At 37.7% G+C, this 23172-nt stretch overlaps 2 protein-coding genes across 2 annotated transcripts; one reads left to right on the top strand and one right to left on the bottom strand.

Moving 5' to 3' along the window:
- Positions 1-7706: 7706 nt before the first annotated feature.
- Positions 7707-22025, bottom strand: LOC120016659. The gene is made up of 17 exons (XM_038869540.1): positions 21735-22025; positions 20871-20989; positions 20609-20654; positions 20073-20145; positions 19927-19984; positions 18981-19076; positions 18458-18575; positions 18082-18348; positions 16861-16962; positions 16327-16684; positions 16117-16230; positions 15018-15649; positions 14703-14899; positions 13585-13816; positions 12615-12734; positions 11360-12133; positions 7707-10946 (listed from the first exon to the last, which is right to left on the bottom strand). Exons 1-17 carry the CDS (start codon positions 21828-21830, stop codon positions 7890-7892), a joined length of 6459 nt encoding a protein of 2152 aa, XP_038725468.1. The 5' UTR covers positions 21831-22025; the 3' UTR covers positions 7707-7889.
- A 159-nt stretch (positions 22026-22184) lies between these two features.
- LOC120016662 (biogenesis of lysosome-related organelles complex 1 subunit 2) lies at positions 22185-22791 on the top strand. The gene has a single exon (XM_038869542.1). It carries the CDS (start codon positions 22243-22245, stop codon positions 22621-22623), a length of 381 nt encoding a protein of 126 aa, XP_038725470.1. The 5' UTR covers positions 22185-22242; the 3' UTR covers positions 22624-22791.
- Positions 22792-23172: the final 381 nt, after the last annotated feature.

Raw genomic sequence — 23172 nt, 5'->3', positions numbered from 1 at the left:
AGAGAGAGAGAGAGAGGAGTGGATATTATGGATAGTACAATTATTATATTAGTGGGGGATAAGAAAGCTAATAAGTCAATCTTTACTAAAGTTTTGTGTATGTTATTGCCAAATAGAATTAAAGAGTCAAAATTGAATCCAAAAGTTCAATGCAATAGGATGATAATATCCAACAATTAATAGTGATTCAAACACATTCCTCCCTCTGATCTATGATATAACTAAAAGCCACCAAAAAGTTGTCACCATAATAGTACATAACTTTCTGGCATTCTGAAAGGCCATCTAGGTTCTACAATTCTCATAATGCGCGCATAGTTCTCATTTAATGGTTTGAGAGGTACACTTTAAATTTTCTTCACTATACTTATTATTCTCCATTATTGGATGAGAATTGTAAAACTCTTGGGAATTCGAGAGTTCCCCCATCCGTCTACAATAGATATATGCATTTTTACTCTTACATTGTATTGACAGATTATAATATCAATTCATAATGCATATCAATATGGTGAGCAAAAATGATAAAGCATCCCAACAGTTACCATAACAGTTTGGTAACCCGGTAATCCCAACTACTGAGTTGGATGAATAAGATTCAAATGAATTTCGCGGACTTTACATGTCTCACATAATACATATGAGAACTTGTATGTCCAACTTATTAGTTGGGATAACAACTGTTGGAATTTCTATCATTAATACAAACATGGTGAGTCAAAAACTTGAATCTTTGGCATAAAAGAATACATCAATAACCAACTCTAGCTAGTAGCTAAGAATATGATTGTTAAGGTGACTCTTGAACAAGTATAGATTCTAGAAATTTTGATCGAATGAGAAAAATGTCAAAAATAAAGTAGTATCAATATTTTTAACATCATAGATAGATGTGATGGTTTTCAACTTAATATAATCTCAATCCAATAACACATTCGTAAAGTGAGGATTATGGAATTAATTAGAAAAGGTTGTCATTTATATAACTATAATTAGGAAGAATAGGATTACATAAAGGAGGAATACTAATGACTCAACAACCACTTCTTTAGAAACAAAACGACATGGATTAAAAAATTGCTTTACTCTAATCGCCATTTTAATGATTTTTTTTTTCTCCGATACAAGAATAAGACTGCGTATATCTGTTCTTCTTCTTCTTCCTCCTCACTATTACAATACTTTATAAACTTTACTCTGAAGATCTAGAGAACATTTGCCTGAGGTTGAGGATACTAATTAATAATATCAGCCACAATATTTAGCTGGAGTTTTCACAAGAGTTGCGTGGGGATATATGATCACATTATTTGGTGGGGGTGGTAGTGATATATATGGATGTACTTGCAAAGTTCGTCGACTAAATTAAAAAGGCTTTGAATTGAAACAGAATATATAGATATAGTGATTGATTATATATATTATTGAGGGTCCATTTATATAGTTGTGTGTTTGAGTGGACCAAATGGTCAACCATATCATTAAACACAAATTGACTCACTCTTCTTTTCTTGTCCCTCTTCATCCCATGTTATCTATTTCATTCATTTCTCATATATGTATATATATATATGTATATATATAAAGGTGTATGCATATATAGTGCAAAAGACTTACATCAGTTATGTCTTTTTGTACTTGTACTGTACATACACACTCTACCTGAAGACTTGCACATAATTGGCCAATGCCGATCTACATATTGTATTAGGTTCCATTATAATTGGATATATATTTTTTTAAGTTATAATTGGATAGAGATTAGTTTGATTCTACCCATTTCAATATTCATGTGTTATTCGCAATTGAAATATATGATTCATCTCCAATCAACTCGATCATTCCTGAATGGTTTAGTTTGTTTAAAATTTGAGAGAACTTTAAACTTATCAGTACAATAACTAAGGGGTGATCGAATATGCGTGAAGATCCAAGTTTGATTAAGCTAATGATCATGTTAATACTCTATGACTTATACTTAATGAAAACAGGAGAAGCAAGTTTAGAATTGGGTTAGCAATGTTCCATTAGCATAGCACTATTAATCCTGAAATAAAAGTAATCTTAATTAAATTCAAATACTCTATCTCTCTAATATGAACATAATGAATAAGTTTATCAATCTTCCACTCATGAAACTTACATATCTTATCTACCCATCAAAAATAAAAAATTGTTTTCTTCTTGAACATTTTAATCGTTTTCAAATGAACGGAGGTGGATTTCGAGTCCAAGACTTGAGCGGTTTGATAAATGTTAACTTGTATCTCACATCAGTTAGTTAGGTATAAGCCCCACCGTGCTGGGGTTTAGACTCCAAATGCACAATATATACCTCATTTAGTTGTTTGAGTTGAATTTATACGATATTCTCATGAGTATCTGATAAAGTCGATCGATCGATGGCAATAGTACTAGTGGTAGAGCAAGACATCATGCGGTGAGGCTAGTGATGAACAAAAATAAAGGGAAACCAAGATGTTCTTTTCACTAGTCCGACATGCCATCATCAAATTTTGTTGCAATGTATTCTAATTTGCAGCAAGAAAAGAAGTTTTGGTCAAGCAACATTCATAAGGGGATATAAATTAACCTATTCAGACTAAAAACATAGACAACCAACAAGTGGTGGAACAATGTCTACACCAAAGGGTGCATATCGGAACATACCACATCTTGATAATTATATAGGTATATATTTTTCATTATTGATGAATTGAAACTTAGAATAAAAAATATATATTTGACGCACTTAATGATGAAGAGAAATATATTCCAAGATTTTCTGATAATGAAAATTATAGCATTTTAGGGTTAATTAGGGCATACTATACTATATAACCATTTGGGTGATATAGTAGTAGATCTCTCTAAGACCAAACCGTATAGATTCGAAATGTCATGAGTTCTTCGATCCTCACTGGATTAATATCATTGTGGCTATGCGCTGGATTTTGGTCCAACTTACTAGGTCGTCAAGTGAAAAAATTATGTACGCGTGGACTTGATGGCTCGAGTTTAGACCCATATCAAATGCCCATAAGAAAAACTTGTATGATATCATTGTGGGTTATTAAAAAAAAAAGTTAGGGCATACTATAGCTTGGGTGTAGTGTGACACCTTCATTATCCATATAATTGTTAGTGGATGGAAACCTTCTTCCTTTACATATAACGTAAGCCACATATATCAATAAGTGCAGAGTAGAGTGTTTGCTCTAAAATGCACCAACTTTATATTGTTTATTTAATATTATATGCAAAAACAAGACATATCTCTATTAAACTTTGATTATGTTTGTTAAACAATCATTTTACATATATAAGTTATCCACTAATCTGTCTATTAAGGACCTTTTATAATGTGCACAAAACAAAAATTAAGTGTTTTGCTGATGATGAATGTTATATATATCCACCAATCCCTAAAAAAATCTCATGACCACACTAATTAATTAGTACAATAATTATTTCAATAACTATAATTTGGTAGTGGAGAAGAGGGACCGAGCTTTCATGTTTTTAGTCCAAATTAATTGCACTATATATGTGTATCTATCACATAAATAATATAATAATCTCCGAACTCACAAATCCCACCTCAGATTGGATTTCTCAACCCATATGGGTTGTGTAAGGATATGGGTCTCGGTAGTCACTGGGACTATGAAGACATTATCTATCAGATCGGTATAACCTAATCGAGTGACATATAAGTAAATGTCAAGCATCTCTCACACAATAAATGTATTTTTTTTGGGCCTAATTAAGTATTACGGAACGGTCTAGGAGAACAAATCTGTGAGGATCTGTGACTCAACGCGGACAATATTTATATTTGTTGATATATTTGGACTTGAAATTCTAAAAGGTACAAGTCTTAATCCTCTTACGTAACATTAAAGTATATTTTCTTAGATTTTCTTGCCAATCAAAATGTTCTTGATGAGAATGGTACAATTAGGTAATCTTTGGATTCCCACTATATATAATAACTTTTTTTTTCATGGAGTCCTTTTCTTCTTTTATTTTCTTATAGCTAGTGAAAATTCATTCATATTTGCCATTATTGACGTTGATTAATAATCAAAAAGGAAAGTTTGATGCAAACACATGATTATAGATTTATGCATGATTATATATATATATATATATATATATAGATTCCCAACTCCCCCATCCAACAAAAATTGGTGTAGATTGTCATAGTGGGGTGCACCAATTGTTCAAAGTCACAAACCTCCCCCAACTTTACAAGCTTTCTTTGATGGTGGGTGCTAGAAGAACCTCAAGAAGAAAAAAAAACAGAGAGAGCGCAAAAAACCCACATTGAATTGACAAGCTATGCAATAGGGAGCAAGATTTGTGCACCAGGTACCCATGCGCGCTTGTTAGCAAGGGCCCACTTGTAACATCTAACATGCGCTCTCGGGTTTTTTTTCCCTCCTTTGGCTTGCCCACCCATGTTTGTAATAATTAATTTTGAGGTCACTTTTTGAAAAAAGAAGATTATTGAGGGCAGTTGAATCAACTATCAAGTACCCTTCCTTGCATAACCATTATGCTAGGGCAACTCTTTTGTGGGGTACTTCACTTCTATCCTCCCAAAATGCTCCTTCTTTTGGTTTTGGGTTCAATTATGATAGGGATCGCAGTAGCTTGTATCCCAGTTATCCTAACTTTTGAGTTTCACGTACAGGATTTCACAGTCAACAGTTCGGATAATTGTGATATCAACTGTTAGGATCTTTATCATTTTCATTTGGGGTATCTTGATTTATCCCCTAACGGAAGAACATTATATATGGGTAATGCTTCATGGGCACAGAAAGTATATATGCTAAAGAACCCTTCATTGGCTAGGCTAGCCCTTTGAAAGACAATACAAGAGTTTTTGACCATTTAGGGCAAACAAAATGGGCAAGATACTAGGAGGGCATGTCTTGTCTCATATGAATGTGGCTCTAACTCAAAAGAAATGGTGAAACCACCATTTCAACTTGTCATGACATATGCATTACCATGGATATATAAAGACCTAGACAACGCAAAGTGGGGGAGGCTGGTGACGACAAGTTGTTGCCAAAAATAACAAAGAATGTACTATCAAGCCATGAATTGAAAGAGAGAGAGAAAGAGAGAGAGGGGGGGGGGGGGGTGACCCATCACAAACATGCCTTACTATATGCATGACTTTCAAACCCTAAATGATTAAAGCAATAATTCAATCAGTCCCCACCCCTTTCCCTAATAATAAAAAAATATCCCCAAGGGTTAACTAGCTTGAAGAAATCTTAAACCAATGGCAATACCCAAGAGCCACAACAAGCTAGGGTTTTGATTTGAGTCTTAGTGGGTGTCAATTTAAGTGCTTTGTTTGATTGCCTTGTGTGTATGTGGACACCATGAGAGATTGAGAGCCATAGATTTCCATTCATTCATGAAAATGACTAGTTTGTTTCTTTCTTTCTACTTTCCATAGAGGCATAGACAGTAATAATACAAGGCCTGGATCATGTAATGGATTGGGCCTGCCAAGTTTTATCAATTGGGCTTTTAGAAATGTAAAAGATAGCCATTGTTAGCCAGCTAGCCCACATGAATTTTCTGAAAGCTAGCAATTAGGCAACATCCATATATTATATTAGCCATGCTCAACAAGAGTTGTTAAGAATATGCTTTTAGATAGAAGAAAATCCAATTTCAATTTCTTCCAAACTTGTATGAATGTATAATAAGTTAAAATCGGTGAAAACAACATTACTTTCAATTAAATTTATGTATTTGTGCAACCAAAACAAAGCCGGCAATTACAAGCTAACATTGGGGTACTCTCCATGGAGACGATGATAAAGGTGAACCATGTTCTTTTGCGCCTTGGTTTTGGGGTTCTTTGCCTTGGCTTTAGGGTTCTATCCCATTTCCTTCTTTGTCAAGAGATGCCCTTTTATCTTCCCTTTTCTTTGGTTCAATATACTATGGCTTATGAAAAAAGGAAAACAGTTCATACTTACTCCTTTTATTGTCAGCAGAAAGAAAAGAAAATAAAATAAAAGACAAATCTATGACACTTATTTATAAAATTCTCCAATAAGGACGACGTTTGTATTAGGGTTTATATGAATGTATTTATTTTTAAGTCTCATCAAATGATTGAAATTAAAGTTGATTTAGGGGTTAGGGTTTAAGATTTATTTTAAAATCTCATCCTGTGCATCCAATTCACAAGGACGAACTTTACAAGTAAGATTCGTGTTTTTAACCCATAAGAATCTATTGAACATCCTAGTAATTGTGTCTATGAACAACACAATACAACATAATTTTGAAAGTTTACTTGGTGTCTTGATTCATGTCTGGGATTATTAAGACATCGATTACACAATACAACAAAGTTGGCTCTTGTGACTACTGATAATTCCCATGGGTTTCAATCTTGTAAGAAATGTTCTCCTTCATTTGACAAACATTCTATAAAAACCCTAATGGCTGCTAACATTTTCCTTTACTCCCTACAAATCCAATTTTGCTCCCTGTAACTCCAATATCCATATGGACCAGGTAAAATAAGGGTGATCAACTTTGGTTTGCTTTCATGTTGAGTAAGCGGGTCGGAGAACTCGAACTTGGGTATACTACCAAGTCGAGTATATACCTTAACTGTCTCGGCTGATGTTGCGCATTGTATTCGTTGTTGTTTATGACATTGTCACTTTATATAGGAACTCACTCGTATATATATGTTATTTTTCAGGCCATTGATGATTCAAGTGCTCTATATGAGGACATTACAAGCCTTGATGTGGAGATGGGTGAATTGAGCATCAATCAAATTGAGAATCCAACTCATGATGATCAGGCATTGGAGAATCCTCAAACATCAGCAAAAGAAGAAGAAGGAGAAGAAAAATTGTTGAAGAAGAAGAGCATCTTTGAGTCATGGGTTAGAACACTTGTGATGGTGCCTTTCACCATAACCATCACAATCTTTGCTTCTTTGTGGGCTTTCAATGGAAATGGATTCTTCAAGCTCAGCTCTTTGGCTCTCCATTCCTTCTTCTTCATAGTGATGCTCAACTTCTATGTCTCCGTCATTGGAATCATCATCGGACGAAGGTTTCCATCGGTTGCTCGAGGGTTTTACCTTGTTGCCTTTTTATGTGTCCTGTTATCACTAACCATACTCTTTGGTGCCATTCTTCCTAATGCCATGAATCTGAATCTTGTGCCCTGGATTTTTCTGGTAATTGTGGCAGTTTTAGTCGTTTCTCTAGTTTTGTGTGAAAACTACTAGAGACTTTGACATATATGTATGTTTGGTGTACTCTGCAATAAAAATGAAATAACTTTGGATGTGCATGATTGACAATCTGTCCACTTGTTCCATGACAAAATTGATCAATAAAATCATAATTCCATTTGAGAAATCAAAGTCATGTCTTATGATCTACCCTTTACTTATGGACTCGTGAGATATTGAGTTCAATTCTTACGGGGAAGTAATACATTTGTGAATACGCACTGAGTTTTGACCTAATTTATCACGTCGTCAGATAAGAAATTTCTGTGCATGGCCTAACAACCATTTTTTCAGGCCTTCATCCACTCCATTGTTTACACCATCGTTGAACAACAGAACCCTACACATCCAATCTGATATATCCAAAATCCAATTTTCCTGGTCAGCAAGGAAAAAACCATACCTCAGGAAGAGAAGAAAAATAACTGCAATTAATAGTACAAAACATTTACAGAAAGGGACATGATAACATGTTACATTTACTGACTACAAACCCCAGTCTAATTTGCCTATTTACAACACTGCATCCCCAATACCTCTCTAGTTCTCTATTTTAAGCTACATGTATAAGCAAATAAGAATGTGTAGGTCAAGGATTGCCAATGGTATTCACAAAAGGCACCAGCCTTCTATAATCCCTTCTCCTTCCAAGAGCACAGCTGTCAAGTACTCGACCAAGGATCAGACGCGTGTTCTGCAAAGCAACCTCTCTAGCAGACAACCCGGATTCAGCTGAGACAACTTGTGTAACCGGTGTCGAACCTGCCCAAAAACCTGATCCAGTTGCATACTGTAAGGGGCCACTCCGAGCCTTGAACGAAGTCTGTGGAGCAAGCATCTTATCATCAGTCCCATTCTCATAGCCTGGTTCATGAGGGTGTGCACCTGTCAATGAGCTGCAGCTCTGTAAAAGGGCTTCAAGCACACTAAGTGCCTCCCAACACAAGGTGCTCTCCACCAGCTGGGATACGATTGCGTACATGTGTGGGCTCTGAGAAGCATCCATGGGAGTGTGCTGGAGCAGTGCTTTAAGCATGAGCAATATCACACGCTGATACTCCACTGGTCCTTTCTCTAGCAGCCTAAGCAAGTGCCCAAAAGCCAGAGCTGAGTGCTTTGGGAACCACTCATTGCATAGTAGTGGGGAGACACAAGCAAGAAGGTTATCAATGCTTTTGATTTCTCCTCGTGAGTAAGCCATAAATACAGTGGCTAATTCATCCATTGACGATGCTCGACACCATATAGCGATGTTGGCCGCAACAGAGCACGCCTTTTGCTGCTGCTGTTGAAGTGGCGAAGCTGGACCCACCACAGGATCCTTGCAGAGCTGCAAACAGAGCCAAGGAAGTAAGCCTGTGATGTGCATCAGGAGTCTTGTCTCACCATCCCCAAATATAGAGTCACAAGAGTGCACTGTGATCCGTGAAAGGACCTCAATAGAGACACCATGGCTAACTGTTGACATGAGGCCCTTCAGAACTAGAGGTTGCACTCCTTCAAATGTCGGTGAACTGCCGCTGGATAGGGGCAAGTCATAGCCCTTAGATTCTATCCGTTGGAAGTCTCCAATGTCAGCATTGGTATCCAGTTCATCGCGAGGCATGCTTGAAAGCAACACATTTTCTGTTGTCTTGTCTCGGAATGATAAACGGTCTATCACACATGAAAATAGCTCAAGGACTTGGCAGTAGACATGAACAAAATCAGTGTGCATCATGGCAACACAACCCCAAAAGAGTTGAGGGTACAGTATCACCTTCTCTGGCTCCATGTTCTCCACCATAACTTGCAATGTCAATAAAATCTCCATGATAAATCCCAAAACTGGAGGTACTGGATTTCCTAGGCATCTGTAAAGGCATCTGAGGAGCAATACACAAGTATCACTTGTGACACTAGGCCGCAAAGCCCGGTAAATCTGGTGTGAACGACAGGCAAGGTGTCTTGACGTGCACTCCATGGCCCATTTGAGTGCCTCAGCACCCCAAGTCTCACGAAGATCCCCCTGGAAAAAGATAGCATCAACCATGCTCTGAACTAGGGCAGACAGGAGGGCTGCACTTGGAAGCTCAGTTCTCATAACGGTGGGATCCTCACTCTCCCACATCATGCTCCCTCTCTTTGACTGGACATACTTAATTAGGCTGACAACTTGTTGCTTGTTCTCTCCATCACTGTTATCCACATTATAAAGCTCCAAGTGCCTACCAGCAAGTGAGTATAGCAGATTAACGAGTAAATGCTGACAATGCTCAAGCACAATATCTTCTGAACTATCCATCGAAACAAATGTGACATGAAAAAGGAGAGGCAAGTGCTCGCGAAAATCTTCATCATTCTCATATGCTATTTCTGCAAGTAAAATTAATGCTATATCTGCTTGAGTGAGTGAATGTTGCTGATGCCCCTGCAAGGCTGACTGAAGTTCTTTAGCACTAACACCATGCATCCCAACCCCCGAATGTAAGCCATCGTCACCAGAGTTTGGAGTGTCAATGAGGTAGTCTCCACTGTCTCTGGAAACGTGGCGGCTCCTCAAACTTCCTGTTGAACTTCTGACACCCATCAAAGGCCCCGACATGTTTACTAATGCTGGAAGGAGTTGGCCTGATCGGCCTGCAGTTACTGGGACAATATTTAACTCAGGAGGCATTGGACTTAAAGGGCCCGAGACACTTCGCCCTGTAACACCGGCAGTTCTCCAGCTAAGGCTCCCACTGGTATTCCTGAGAGGACCGTCAAGGGAACCCCGAACAAGTAATGGCGACATGTGCGGCTGGGTGTCTACTACAGATGCAATTTGAGCTGCTGCAGGCCCCTGAGAGAATTCCAACACAAAATTTCCATTTGCATCACCCTTATTTGCACTTGGCACGACCGGTTCAACACTATCTTCCAACATTCGCTGGGATAACTGGTAAACCAGGTGATCGATTGTCCCTTGAGGACATATTCGAGCTAAATATAAGCTTACTCGCTTTGCAACTGAGAAATAAGTGGCAAATGCACCACTTATTTCAGCAGATGCATTGGAATCACAATCCTCAATCCCTTTTGTGATTAAAAAATCTAAGACTGGACTAATGTTCCTGGGCTTGCTGGCAATTGTGCTCCAAAGTTTCTCAATTTCATCAGGGAACTGGTCTCCGTGTCGCCAGGTCACATAATAAAGACTTTTTAATAATCTTTCACTCCAACCTGAGTCCTTGAGTTTCCAGAAATTGAGATTCTCAATCCATGGAGCCATACATGTCAAGACCTGATGCTGTGCAATTATATCAACGGCATCAAGTTGTCTCTGCATGATTTCTTCACAGAGAAGCTGACTTAATTCAGGATGATCTTTGGCAAGTTTGCATGACAGCTTGTATTGGAATTGTTGGTAGGAATCAGGAAGATTACCCACAACAGCAGCCCGATAGCTTCCCGATCCCTCAACTCCATCCTCAGCCCACTCACGAACTGAAAGAGTCTCAAGCATCTGAAGGGCATCATCACGAATTTGTCGACTTGGGTCCACCACCTTGTAAAGGATCAGACTCAATAGCCTCTGAATTTCACATTTAGGTATCTCTTGGCGCATATATACCTCAGCCAACACACTGAAGTAACCATCGGCTATTGCAGCATCAGAGAAGTAGCACTATAAAGAAATCAACATAATTAATCCTTCATTGCATCGGCTATTGTAAGTTTTTTTTATGGGATCCAAAGTAATAACTCAAGAAGTAGCTATGGGACCAATCTAGCTAGGAGTATGATCATAAGGGAGCTCAGAGAGCTTGATATGAAATCCAAATAAAAGGACAAGGGAAGTCTCTAAAGGAGATGTACTTCAGATTTCTTATTTGGCTAGCAAATTCTAAAACATCTGAAGATATTATGGAGTTGAGTAGATGACCATCTGATTACTATTACTATTCGTAAAGGTAACTACAGTTGTTTTTTTGGCTTTTTCAAAATTGATACCTGAAATATGTAGCATAATTTTTCATTAACTGCATAATTTCTCCTTTGGCAAATAAATTGGGATTTATGCACAGACAATACTATTACCTGATCAATGCAAGCAGGAAACAAATCCAAATTTGTAAGAAGAAGATTCTTCAGAGCCAATTTTGCTAAAGCAACACGATAGTGGCCACCCTTATGCCTGTCTCGACCAGCAGCTCCACGCCCACCTTCACCAGCAAACTTGGAATAAGATGGAGTTCTTGGATCAGCAGGCGAGTAACCATATGGGGCTCTTGGTGCAGGCTCAATGAACAAACTGTTGATCCACAATATCACCCGCCCACTCATTTTTCGAGCATTATCATCAAAGCAAGGACCATACAGAAGTGATGCCATAGCATTCGTGGAGGCCCACTGAATTGCCTCAACTTGTTCACTCAATTCTTTATCAAATGAAATTTTGTCTACAGAATCCTTGGACCGGGTGTGCTGCGAAGCCTTGTAACGTTCAACCTCACGCCTGTAATCACTAACACCATCCTGACCCCATGTACTTCCTGAATCCTCAGACCAGGTAAGAAGAAGATCAAATAGCCGCTTTCTAGTTCTTTGATCAAATTTTTCTGATTTTGACTCAACAAATTCTGGGGCTAGAGACCTTAGAACAACTGCAAGTGCATAACGTAGAGGTTGCATTTCATGGAAGTTTTCTGCTGGTGCTGTCAATATCTGTCTGGTTGTTTCTTCAATGAACTTAAGATAATGGAGACGGAAAACTGGCTTACGACTCAGCATGCCAGGCCAGATATTCTCAGCAACAGTACGATATATGTTTGCAATGTGGGTCCGGAGTTCCTCACGACGAGATTTTTGAGTCTGCATTCATAGAAGTGAAATTCAGTCAATAAAAAAAAAAAGAGTAATCAAACAGTTTTAAGCGTATTTAAAGCCAGAATGATTATCTACTTGTTTGGTTAATGGATTATTCTAAGGCTTGCTTGACCGCCTTGGTGTAATGGTAGTTTCAAAAGCAAAAGAAAACGAAACTATAGTTCTGATAGAAGATAATTCTTCACCCCAATAGTAATATTAAATATGTCTCAAAAAGAAGTGAAAACAAACTCAGTTTTAGGTCCCCAGGAAGAAAAGTAGGTCCCTTGTCACGTATAATTCGTATTTACTCGACAACAAATACGAAAGTCTAGTTTTCATACCTAACAGCAATGTCACAAGTCACAACAATTCACAGTTTATTGTTCTCGGTTAACTTCTGTTTGAAAACTCAGAGTGCAGTGAATAACAAATAAAGTACAACTGCATGTCAAAAAGCTACATATCATTCAGTAATAAACCATACCTTCCATTTTGGTTTTGCCTCTGTCTCCGAAGATACGTCATCAATAAAAGATGCAATCTCATTAAACATGATCTCACATGCTTCCAGATGTGAGTGACCAAGAGCCATGGTGGCTGCATGCTGATTAGAAACGGAAATAGAACAATACAAGGATTAGCAACAAAACAAGAAATATGAGGGCGCAATCATGCAACCACTTAATAGCATGGTTTTAGGACATTTTACATGTTAACATTCAGCAACATACATGCAAACAGCTAATTATTGATAAAAACAATCTTCAGGCTCTCCCACAAATATCCCGAGGTCTCATAAAATGTGGACAGTGTACAAACGGTTTCATGTCAACGGTATAAGAATTCTAGCTAAACAAGAAGACGTAAGTGAACAGCAGTAAGGAAATGCATTCAATTTCATGGCTTATCCCAACATCATAAAATTAGAGCAGGACCTCAAGATTTAAAGAAATAAATTTTCACTAGTTCAGTAGTTCCACCCCATTAGAAGAAGGAGAACCATGCTTCAAGATTCTATAGTTTTTTAAGTCCTATCATCAGATTGGAATTCAACTTCCCCCACACCTTTAGCACGATACTTTCCATGTCCAGACCACAGGAGGAGTCAGATCTGACAACCTTAAGAAATGAGCACACTCGTGCCACAAGTCATGCCAACCACAATCTATTTGCTCAGTCTGAAATAGTTCAATTACGAATCTCGAAAAATTTTATCTTTTTTTTTTTTTATCAAGGCACCCGAATGCCTTTGGGACTGCGTAAATCTTCGGGTGCTTGGATTGCCCCACTCTGTCTAAACACCTTGGCAAGTTGCAGGATATCAACTTGAAGAGTTGTTCTTCTGTTCTCTAGCTGGAAGGATTCATCCCCAGCCAACTCATCCAACCCAGGTGGTTAAGAATCTATGGAAAAATGACAAAAAAAAAAAAAAATTCCCCTTAATCTGTACTTACTATGTTTGCTTCAGATCCAGATTTTAGTGATGGAAAAATAAGACGGTAAAGATCGTTTGCTGCCACTAAACCACCAGCATCTCTATTATCTCTATTATCTGGAGGACATGAACAAGCAAACACTGCATACATGAGCCACTGATCTAGTTTATTGTCCGCATCCTGTGACTGGTGAGCCTTTCCACCTAGCTCAACAGGTGTAATATGAGCAAGACGTTGCACAACTTCTACCCTGTCCATTTAAACCAAGGCACAATAGCATCCCCATATTTGTTAGTCCGGAAAATGATTAACACAACATATTTCTAAAAGAAGTATAAAACTGCCAGCAAAATGATTTGAGGATATTTCACACCACATAAGTTAAAATTTAATAGTGTGACAAAAAAGTATATTTCGCAAAAATTTAATCGTGAGATGAAAGAAGTACAACAACTGAGGACTGGAAATGCCATAAAGTTTTAGGACACTCTAAAGGATCTCCAGAACTTTCAGGAAAATCCTGACATATTGGTACATGCAGTACTTAGCAGAGTTGAAACACATGAAAGAATATACCACACATTAACCTGTACTATTTTTTACTTTCCATTATTTAAGTTATTAAGGATTTACCATGAAGTACCATGGTTGGCTTGGAGCCATAGCCATCAAATTGATAGGCAGAGCTATACTGTTTACTTGTTAGGTAATATTTTTGCAAGAGGCGGACAAGCAAAGATAAGGGATACACAGGGAACTTTGATAATGTTTGCTGTGTATTTTGTTTTCCTTTTTTTTTTTTTGGTTGGGTTTTTTTGGGAGTCGCACATATATGGTTCCAAGACAACTTTTAATAATATAGACTATACATAAAGTCATTTTTCTTGTTTTGGAGGCCTCACAAAAAATCATCTTTGATACAGAAACAAGAATTATGTTGAACTATGAATATTAATGATTTTTGGATGAAAACTGTTTTACTTGAAGAATGGATTATTATTTCTGGCCTTAAGTGATTGTAAAAGTCTTAGCAGATGACTAATATATTGATATTTACTTAAATAGTTAATAAAAATTAAACATGGACATCAATACACAATATTCAAAGACATGGGTAAGAGGTGGAAGTCGCTTACTTTGCTTCCTGAACAGAGCTTGGGCAAAGCTCAGCAGAATATTTGACAAGCTCACTAAGACAACGAGCCCACCTATTCTTATCAGGACTCTCAAATATAATAGACTGGAGAGTCGCTTCAGGAGGGATTGTTTCAGATTCTCGTCTCAAATCAAATGGACGCCCAGAATCCCAGTAGCAACTTTGGACGATGTCATCCTGTAATATTCAGAAATTGAATTTCAAAACGCAAAAAATTAAGGAGGTTATCAAAATTGCATGTCACATGGAACCAAACATGTATATTTAAATAAACCAAGTAGCTAGAATGACCAACCCCGTGTTCTTCTAGGACATCAATTATAAATATGGGTTCAGCTTCATTTCTCATGTTATAATCTTGATGCTCATGCATTGTGAGGTCTCGTATATCATTCCTCAAGGCACGAACGCAGCGCAATAACTCTAATGCCGTATGCCTAATTTGGCTATCCACAGAACTCAGGAATATAAGACCAACTGCATCGATCTCAGAAGCACGAAACTCAATTGATTCTCCTAATTGCTGGAAAGAAGACTTCTTAAATCTTCCATTTCCCTGCCCTTCATGCCTTGCATCATCCACACCACCTTCCAGTCTATCATCAATCAAACAAGCCCTCCAAAAACGCATGAGTTCCAGCAGACGTCCCAGTGAGGTTTGAATGAGAAGGGGGAATTCATCAGGAAGACGTAGAATAAAGTTGGCCATTCCTCTCATAACTGCAAAGCGACAATGAGGTAGGCATCTAACAATCCGATTGAGTACCTGAACTGCTTCCTCACGAACACCAGGATCAATACTTATGCCATGCTGAGGTATTATCTCAGTGATTTTATCACTCCGGCCAACTTCTTCAATGAGGTATGGTATACATTTGAGCACTGACCGGAAGAGATATCCTTGAGACTTTTCCTTGGTTACTGCATCTGGGGAGACAGGAGAACGAAATAGGTGTTAGGAAAGAAGCATAATATAAGCAGGCATGCCTAAGCACAGTAGATCTTCAAGCAAGTGGGTAGCAGAATAGAAAGAGGAATAAGGGTCAGAAAATGATGGGGAGGGAAGCAAATAGGAGTAGAAGGAAGATACATAATCATATATGCATATAGTGCTAATTTGAAATTAAATTACATTCTGAACTACTACACCACCTATTCGTTCCCCAACTTATCCAACAAAAAGTGAGACTTGAATCAAACAAGCTGATAAGGGAAGTATGCTGCAGATAACAAAAATTCAACAGACAACCCAGGAAAAAGATACTAATTTACATAAACGGAGAAATTCTTGTTTCATATTTCACTTCATAAAATCAACAAATGGACTACAAAAGTAAAGGGTTTGCTTGCATTACAATGATTCTACAACCGACACACTTTAGGAAGGAAGTTACCTATGGTGGTTCTTGATGAAGTGAGAAGAGCATGACTATAAGTCCGATGGCAAGACCTTAAAATTGACTCAATTGCAGCCTTCACTTTTGGTATGTAATGACCAATATCATGACCTGTTTATCCAAAGAAAAATAAGCTGATGCTTGCTCAAATGTCCCAGATCATTAAGTGGGACCACACAACAAATATGAGACCATCCGCTAATTTACCTTTAAATATTTCCAAGCCCACATGTTGGCTTGAAGGTGACATGACGATGGCAAGCAACGCACGTAGACCAATAACCTTCGCTTCACTTGGACTATCCTGCTTCAGCAATTCTAATATCATATGATTCATGGCAAAGTCAAGGTTATGCTCTGCTATAGTCACACAGAACTCAACAATTTTATCATGTTGGGCATCCTGAGTAAGCATTCCTTTCCTCAAAATGGTTAAGAGTTGAGAAGTCACACTGTCTAAGTAGTCCCATATACGATTTGGGGCCTGATTAGCTGCATGAACACTCAAGTAAAACCTCAATACTCGATGAAGACAGTCCAACGCCATATAGCGATGATTCTTGTCCTGCAAAATGCAATATATCACATAAAACCAGAAACAAAATGCAAAAGGGTGCACCACTGAACCCTAAATAACCAACATGATGAATCAAAAAGTTGGGGAAAGAACAAACCAACCAATCATATCTTGCTTTGGTTTCCAGTTTCCACACACTGAACTTTTATTAAAGTCAAACTCACCCTTAGAAGCTTGTAAAGTTGCTCCATGTGAGGACTTAAGTTGCTGTGGAAAACTTGAGGATCACCAAGACAGAGAAGAAGTGTCACCAAAGGGTAGCCGACCTAAAATAAAAAATAAAAAGTACGCATGTCAGGATAGAAGCGAACCAGATTGGTATGAATTCTGGGGTTATGAGGGAAAGACAGAGGTACAGTTATTTAATAGGAACGAAAGAAAGTCAGTAAAGAAGAAGGAAAGAGAAAAAATAGTAGAGCCATCTGAGATTGAAATAAAACTCATGAAAACGACATTTGGACGCCAAGTCTATGAGAAAACTTCAACTGATCGGAACAGGGAGGGATTCTTACAGAAGCTACTCATCATCTCAGTTCAATCTTACGCCAGTACTGAGTTGAGACAAAATACAATAGTGTTGTCAAAATTTAACCTTATAACTCACTATCCAAGTAAGAGTTTCCAATTACTAGTAGTAGAAATTAGAGAGTACAAAGAAGCTAAGAAAATGGGGGAAATACCATAAAGAACCCTTTTAAACATTGTGAATAAAAAAATGCAAGAAAGTGTTAAGTAAGAACAAAACGTTTCATCCGCCACCTCCAACAAGTTATGAATTGTGATAAGACGCTGAGAGGATAATGATGATGGTGAAAACTCAAAAAAGAACTTTTTAGAAATTAAAAGCCAATCCATCACATCCTTTCTTGAGGTTTAATGGACATGCGTTGAAGTCGAATTCATGTGGAGTCATCCACTTCCATTTAACTTTTTGTGATGACCACCACATCAAAAATACAGATGTATTGAAAAATTTCATCAAAAGAACAATCAGCATCATGTTTGTCAATGGTCAGTTAATAAAATTTATTGGAATAAAAATAAGATCAGCATGGCCTGTTAGAAATGTGGGACTATTTCCTCAAGCCAACTTCTGACAGTGACTACAGACTGAAGAGGGAGAGTGAATCGGGTAGCAATTAAGTAGATCTATCCTGAAGTGATTTTATAAATAGATATATACCTCCAACAGAGATTGACATTAGTTAGACAACAGGGTTTCATCAGAAGAACTAATTTCTCAGGTTTCTGGATATACTATTGGGGTTTTCCTAGAGAAGATTTCTTCAATACTTAAGTCTTTTCCCTTAAAAAATGGCTGATTTCAGAAGCCTGAAATATCTGGCATAAATCAAACATCTGTAGATGATGTGAGTACTACTTACAGCAATATGTTTGCTCTGTTTGTCCATCCAATGCATAAGTTGCCCTCTAATGCGCCCAACAGCTTCATACCACAGAGTAAGAGCAGGATCTACACCTGTAGGTGGCCACTGGCCTTTCCCCCCATCTGCAAGTGGTGCCAGGATGTTTGAAAGCATATTGCATAATGCATGGTGAAGCTCACTTTTGCGTTTATGTGGAGCACGGTTTAGAGGATTTGCTTTTGCCACAAAGGAAGCAGATGCATTAAGCCCACCCTCGGTCTTAACCTGGATATTAACTTATTTTCATACACTTACCTTCAAGCTATTTAAATCTGGTAGAACTTCCTTTGTATTCCAAGAACAAAAATAAAAGAGAGCTTGATTATACACATACCCCTAGCTTCAGATAGCGCATTCCATTGATGATATTGAGTGTTTCACTCCGGGCAACACTGGTGTCAATACGACGAGTATTGAGTTCCATGAAAAAACGCTCGGTTACAGAACTAAACCTGTATAAAGGAAAATGGGAAAGCACAACAAGTTGATAAGGATATACTCGAGAGAAATGGAAAAATAGCAGCATCGCCATGCTCAATGAATGTAATGAAACAATTAAATTTATCCACGTCATTGGATATTATATAATGAGAGACACTGTTGAATTGCCTTAAAGAAAAAAAAAAGTGAGAGGAAAAGGAATCTTCAATGCCGCCAAATATCACTGCAAATTGATCGAAAGTAAAGAACTAAACCAAAACTAAACTTGCAATAGCTGATCGTGTGCCATACGTATTTCATTCCAGTTTTACTTGTATTTTTTTTTGACACTATCATCCTTAAATATAAATCCTTTTCTATCGTACTAAAAGTAGTAGCTATAAATTACAAGATCGATAGTGTGATGAATATGTTACCTGATACGAGATAAGGCACCCAACAGTTGAGCAACTAAATCCAACAAGAGACCCCGCAAATCAACCAATGATGGATATTCAACTTGGCTAACAACTCTGATAAAGGGAAGAATAAGCCTGGCTCAGCATATATCAGATAAAAGGTAATATAAAATGAGTTTAAAAGGATAGTTATCCAAAAGTACGAGCAAGATGATGGATAAAAGGAAAAAAACGATAAAACACCAAATGGTTGAAATTTGATATGCTCACTTCTAATAAGTTTACAGCGTTATTTTCAATCATTCTTTAGGTTATATAATTTCCAGTCAGATTTCATTTAACTCCTCTATAGTTTCTAAGCAAAGGTATTTTGATAATTATAAGATTTACTAGAGTTAGGCAGTCCTTTAGTCTTATTTCTGGTTTACATTTTTCATTAGTTTACGGTCTTAATCACCTACAAATATGCTTTCAACTCTTATTTTGAGAATGAAAATCATTTTAAAGAAACAAAGCAGCTATTCAGCTGCCTTCTAGAATTTTGCTATGTAATATAAATTATATAACCCTAGAAACAATGCAAACTGAATCAAGAGTATAACATCTAAGTCATGAAGGTGTGATCGCCATATTATATAGCCACTTCATTGTTAATCTTTACTAACAGTGATTAATCATAACCACAATCCCATCTGCTTTCTTGTCCTTAAAACCCTAAAATTTGCAGTTTCCAACAGTCATAAAATCCTACAGCTAAAACTTAACCTTAACTATTAGAAATACACAGAATACACAGGAACACTGTCACTGTTCATGAAAAATGCTAAAAGCACCCATAGAACGGCCATAAGAATTTCCTGGCATGTTTTACCACTAAAGACAGCCGCTCCATATTGTCGATTTTTCCATGCAGTATGTAGATAGATCACAAAGTTTAAATTCCTAAACCTAAGAGTAGTCTTGCCTGTCAGCATTTATAAGCCAGTCAAAAACAAAATTTTCTAGTCCAGACCACAGCTTCTCTGCAATCAAAAGGTCATTCATTTGCCCATGAGAAAATAAAAATAAAATAGGGAAGAAATCAATAAACAAAACATAGATTGAACAAACCAGTAAGTCCCTCCTGTGGACAGCACTCCACAAAACGAATGCATGCAGAGCAAAAAATGCACTCCACTGCAAGCTGATCACCATGCAAAAATAATATCACACTCTGAATTCGTAAGCTAAATTTCTCTTTAAAAAAAAATGAAATTACAATACACATCACAACACAAAAAGAAGTAAGCAACTTTCCCTTCATAACAATTCAGGCTCTTACCAATTTACTATCTTATGCTTACAATAGCATTGGTCATTGGAGGACAGGTCTTAGATACAAGAGCTTTCTAATATTTAAGCAATCACAGTTACATATATTCCATTAAAGATGATATAAGGATATAGGACCATAGTTTTAAAGTATCGAAAAAGTTTAAGCTGCACTGCTCTGATATGCATAAAAGAACAAATATTGTGAACATCAGGAAATGTCCCAACACATAACTGATAAATAAAGCATTCTACAAGTGACATGCATTTTATACCACCAAACTTCCTGGAAGTCCACCTAATAAGATCTCTAAGCTACCAAAAGCAGTACAAACCTTTCTTTGGAATGTAGAAGCATCATTTGCGCCCTTTGGGGATTCGCTGTAGTGAAAATCAAAAAAAGAAACAAATAGCTTATTAAAGAACAATACCAACTCAAACCAGACTACCAGAGAAAACATTCTTCTATATGTGGCTTTATGTTCATGCCTTTTCACATCTTCCAGAGCTATTTATGTCATGTACGCGTACAAGTACAATTAGCCATTCAACCAAACAAAAAAAAACAAACAAAAGAGGGTCAGGATATATAACTACCCTTCTCTCCATCTAAGAAGTGCCTCCAAAAGAGGCACAGGTGTATGTCGTGCAACCATAGCCAAGGAATCAAGAACTTGCTCATAGGCAGGGTCCGATGGTCGAAGATACTGTCCATCCTGCAAATTCAACACGTAATACCAATAAGAATACAAGTATTTTAACAGTTACCAGTTTTCATTAATTAGCTGAGACTTGAGCAGTTACAGACCTTATGGTGAAGCATACCAACACAAGCCTAAAACTAAAAGCATTACACATATGAATTTGTGATAAATAGCAACCATTAAAAGGAGAATTTGTACTTCTCTTACCTTCATCATATCTATAGGCCTTAAGATGAGGGGTTATTACTCCAATTATTTTTTTAATTGCTGTATTATAAACTCAAAATTGTGAAACCCTAGGGCTTTCACATATTTTTTGATGCAGTAAGATACAAAGATGTGAAACCAGCCTTCATATCATCCACAATCCCTGTCAGGATAACTATGTTAATTGATACTAAAGCAGTTGCTAACGAGCACACACCAAGCATTAGGCAACTGTTTCTTCCAATTGGAAAATACAGCTATTACTTCTTGCCACAGGCGAAACCCATCCGACCATATGTGAAACAGTGATTTACAACTGACATTATCGAGTGCTTAAACATGTCAGTAGAAAGCACCTCTATTCCCCTAAACACCAGCACATCAAACTTCACCAATGAAAACTTGAAACAACCCTATAGTTGATACCCTGAGAAACCACAAGGCGCCCCCAACTCCCCATTCGCGTATTCTGATGCCAAACCTAAATCTCGATCGAACGCACTTACAAGACCATAAACATTTACATATATATGGGAATTGAGAGATTGACCTGAGCTTGGGCTGTTTCGATGCGGCGCCTGGCGAGAGGAAGGAAACGCTGAAGAAGAGCATCAACGATCAGCTTTGCAGCGCTTCCTGCCTTCATTTTCGCTTCTAATTTCACCACTCAACAAATCTCACAAATGAGAAATTAGGGTTTTTTCCGCCTAGAAATCATTTGCGGTGTAGACCCAATAGCCCGAATTAATTACTCTCTGTTCATCGACGAAAATCTAACTGAAGTTATCGGTCTCATACTCTCATTTCATTGTAAGGAAGATCGGGTTGTTCCATTCTTGCAGCATCGGAGGAATAATTAAAAAATAAATAATAATGAAAAAGAAAAAGAAAAAGAAAAACCCAAGCAGAATCAGGCCCACAAAAGAAAAGGCCCATGTCTATTCAGGCCCACAAAAGTATAAAACGAAGCGTTTTGAAGAATGAAGACAGTTACTGCCATTGATAAATTCTAGTTTCTGATCATCCGCGTCGCAACTTTTGACGAAACGATTGTAGCCATGGCGGCGGAGAAGGAGAATAGAACTGAAGGGCCATTGGCGAGAGACGAACTCGCTGAGTCGCTCAACGATCTATTCACCAGCGCATCCGCTATGGTCAAATCCGAGGTTCAGGGGACGAGTGATCTGATGGAGCTTCTGGAGAAGATGAATCTTAGAGTGGCAGAAGAATACAAGGGATTCGGCGACGTGGCTTCGGGATTGAAGGTTTTCGTAGAGCAATTGAAGTCCAAGAGCGGTAACTTCGATGAGTATGTGCAGCAGATTGACACGATAGAGCAACAGGTGACTGAATTTGAAGCCGTGATTTCGATGCTCGATAAGTACGTCTCTCAATTGGAATCGAAAGTGCAATTCACATATCAAAACCCAGCTTCATGAACAGAACTGAAGCTACTCTTCGATTGAATTGTCGTCTAATCGGTTTGTATTGTGTGATTTCCTTACATCTTTTTTGTTGAAGAAAGTTTCAAAACACATTGGTGGTAGCATGTTATGAGCTTTGAAGCCTTTTGAGCTTTGAGTATGAACCCATAATCATTTGCTCAATATCTGCATCCTGGAAGGGTTAGGACTTAAGAGCCGTATTATAGGTCTTGACCCAGTCTTATTTGTGCATTGAGCTTCAAACTAAATTGGTAGCACACTATGCGTACGGAATGATCATCCGGGTTTAAAACTAGCCTAGGATTCACAAGGTGGCCCTTGGATTGGGATCTTCCCGGCCACCCAAAAAAAATAATAATCTGCTGATTTTTTTTCCCACTATAACGGTCTTTTAACTAACTTAAATTTTGTTGATCCTTCAAAATGAATTTCCTAAATTTGGGAACCAAAAGCAACCCTACTGGAGAGTTTCTAAAATTTTGGAGGGAGGTGCAACGGCTACTTGCATAGTCGTTGCAATATAGCCGTTAGGGAAACTTCAGC

The sequence above is a fragment of the Tripterygium wilfordii genome, chromosome 15 (genome assembly GCF_013401445.1).
Source record: "Tripterygium wilfordii isolate XIE 37 chromosome 15, ASM1340144v1, whole genome shotgun sequence".
NCBI classification, from domain to species: Eukaryota; Viridiplantae; Streptophyta; class Magnoliopsida; order Celastrales; family Celastraceae; genus Tripterygium; species Tripterygium wilfordii.
The sequence above is the reverse complement of the archived record's forward strand: the minus strand, read 5'-3'. Positions and strand labels throughout refer to the sequence as shown.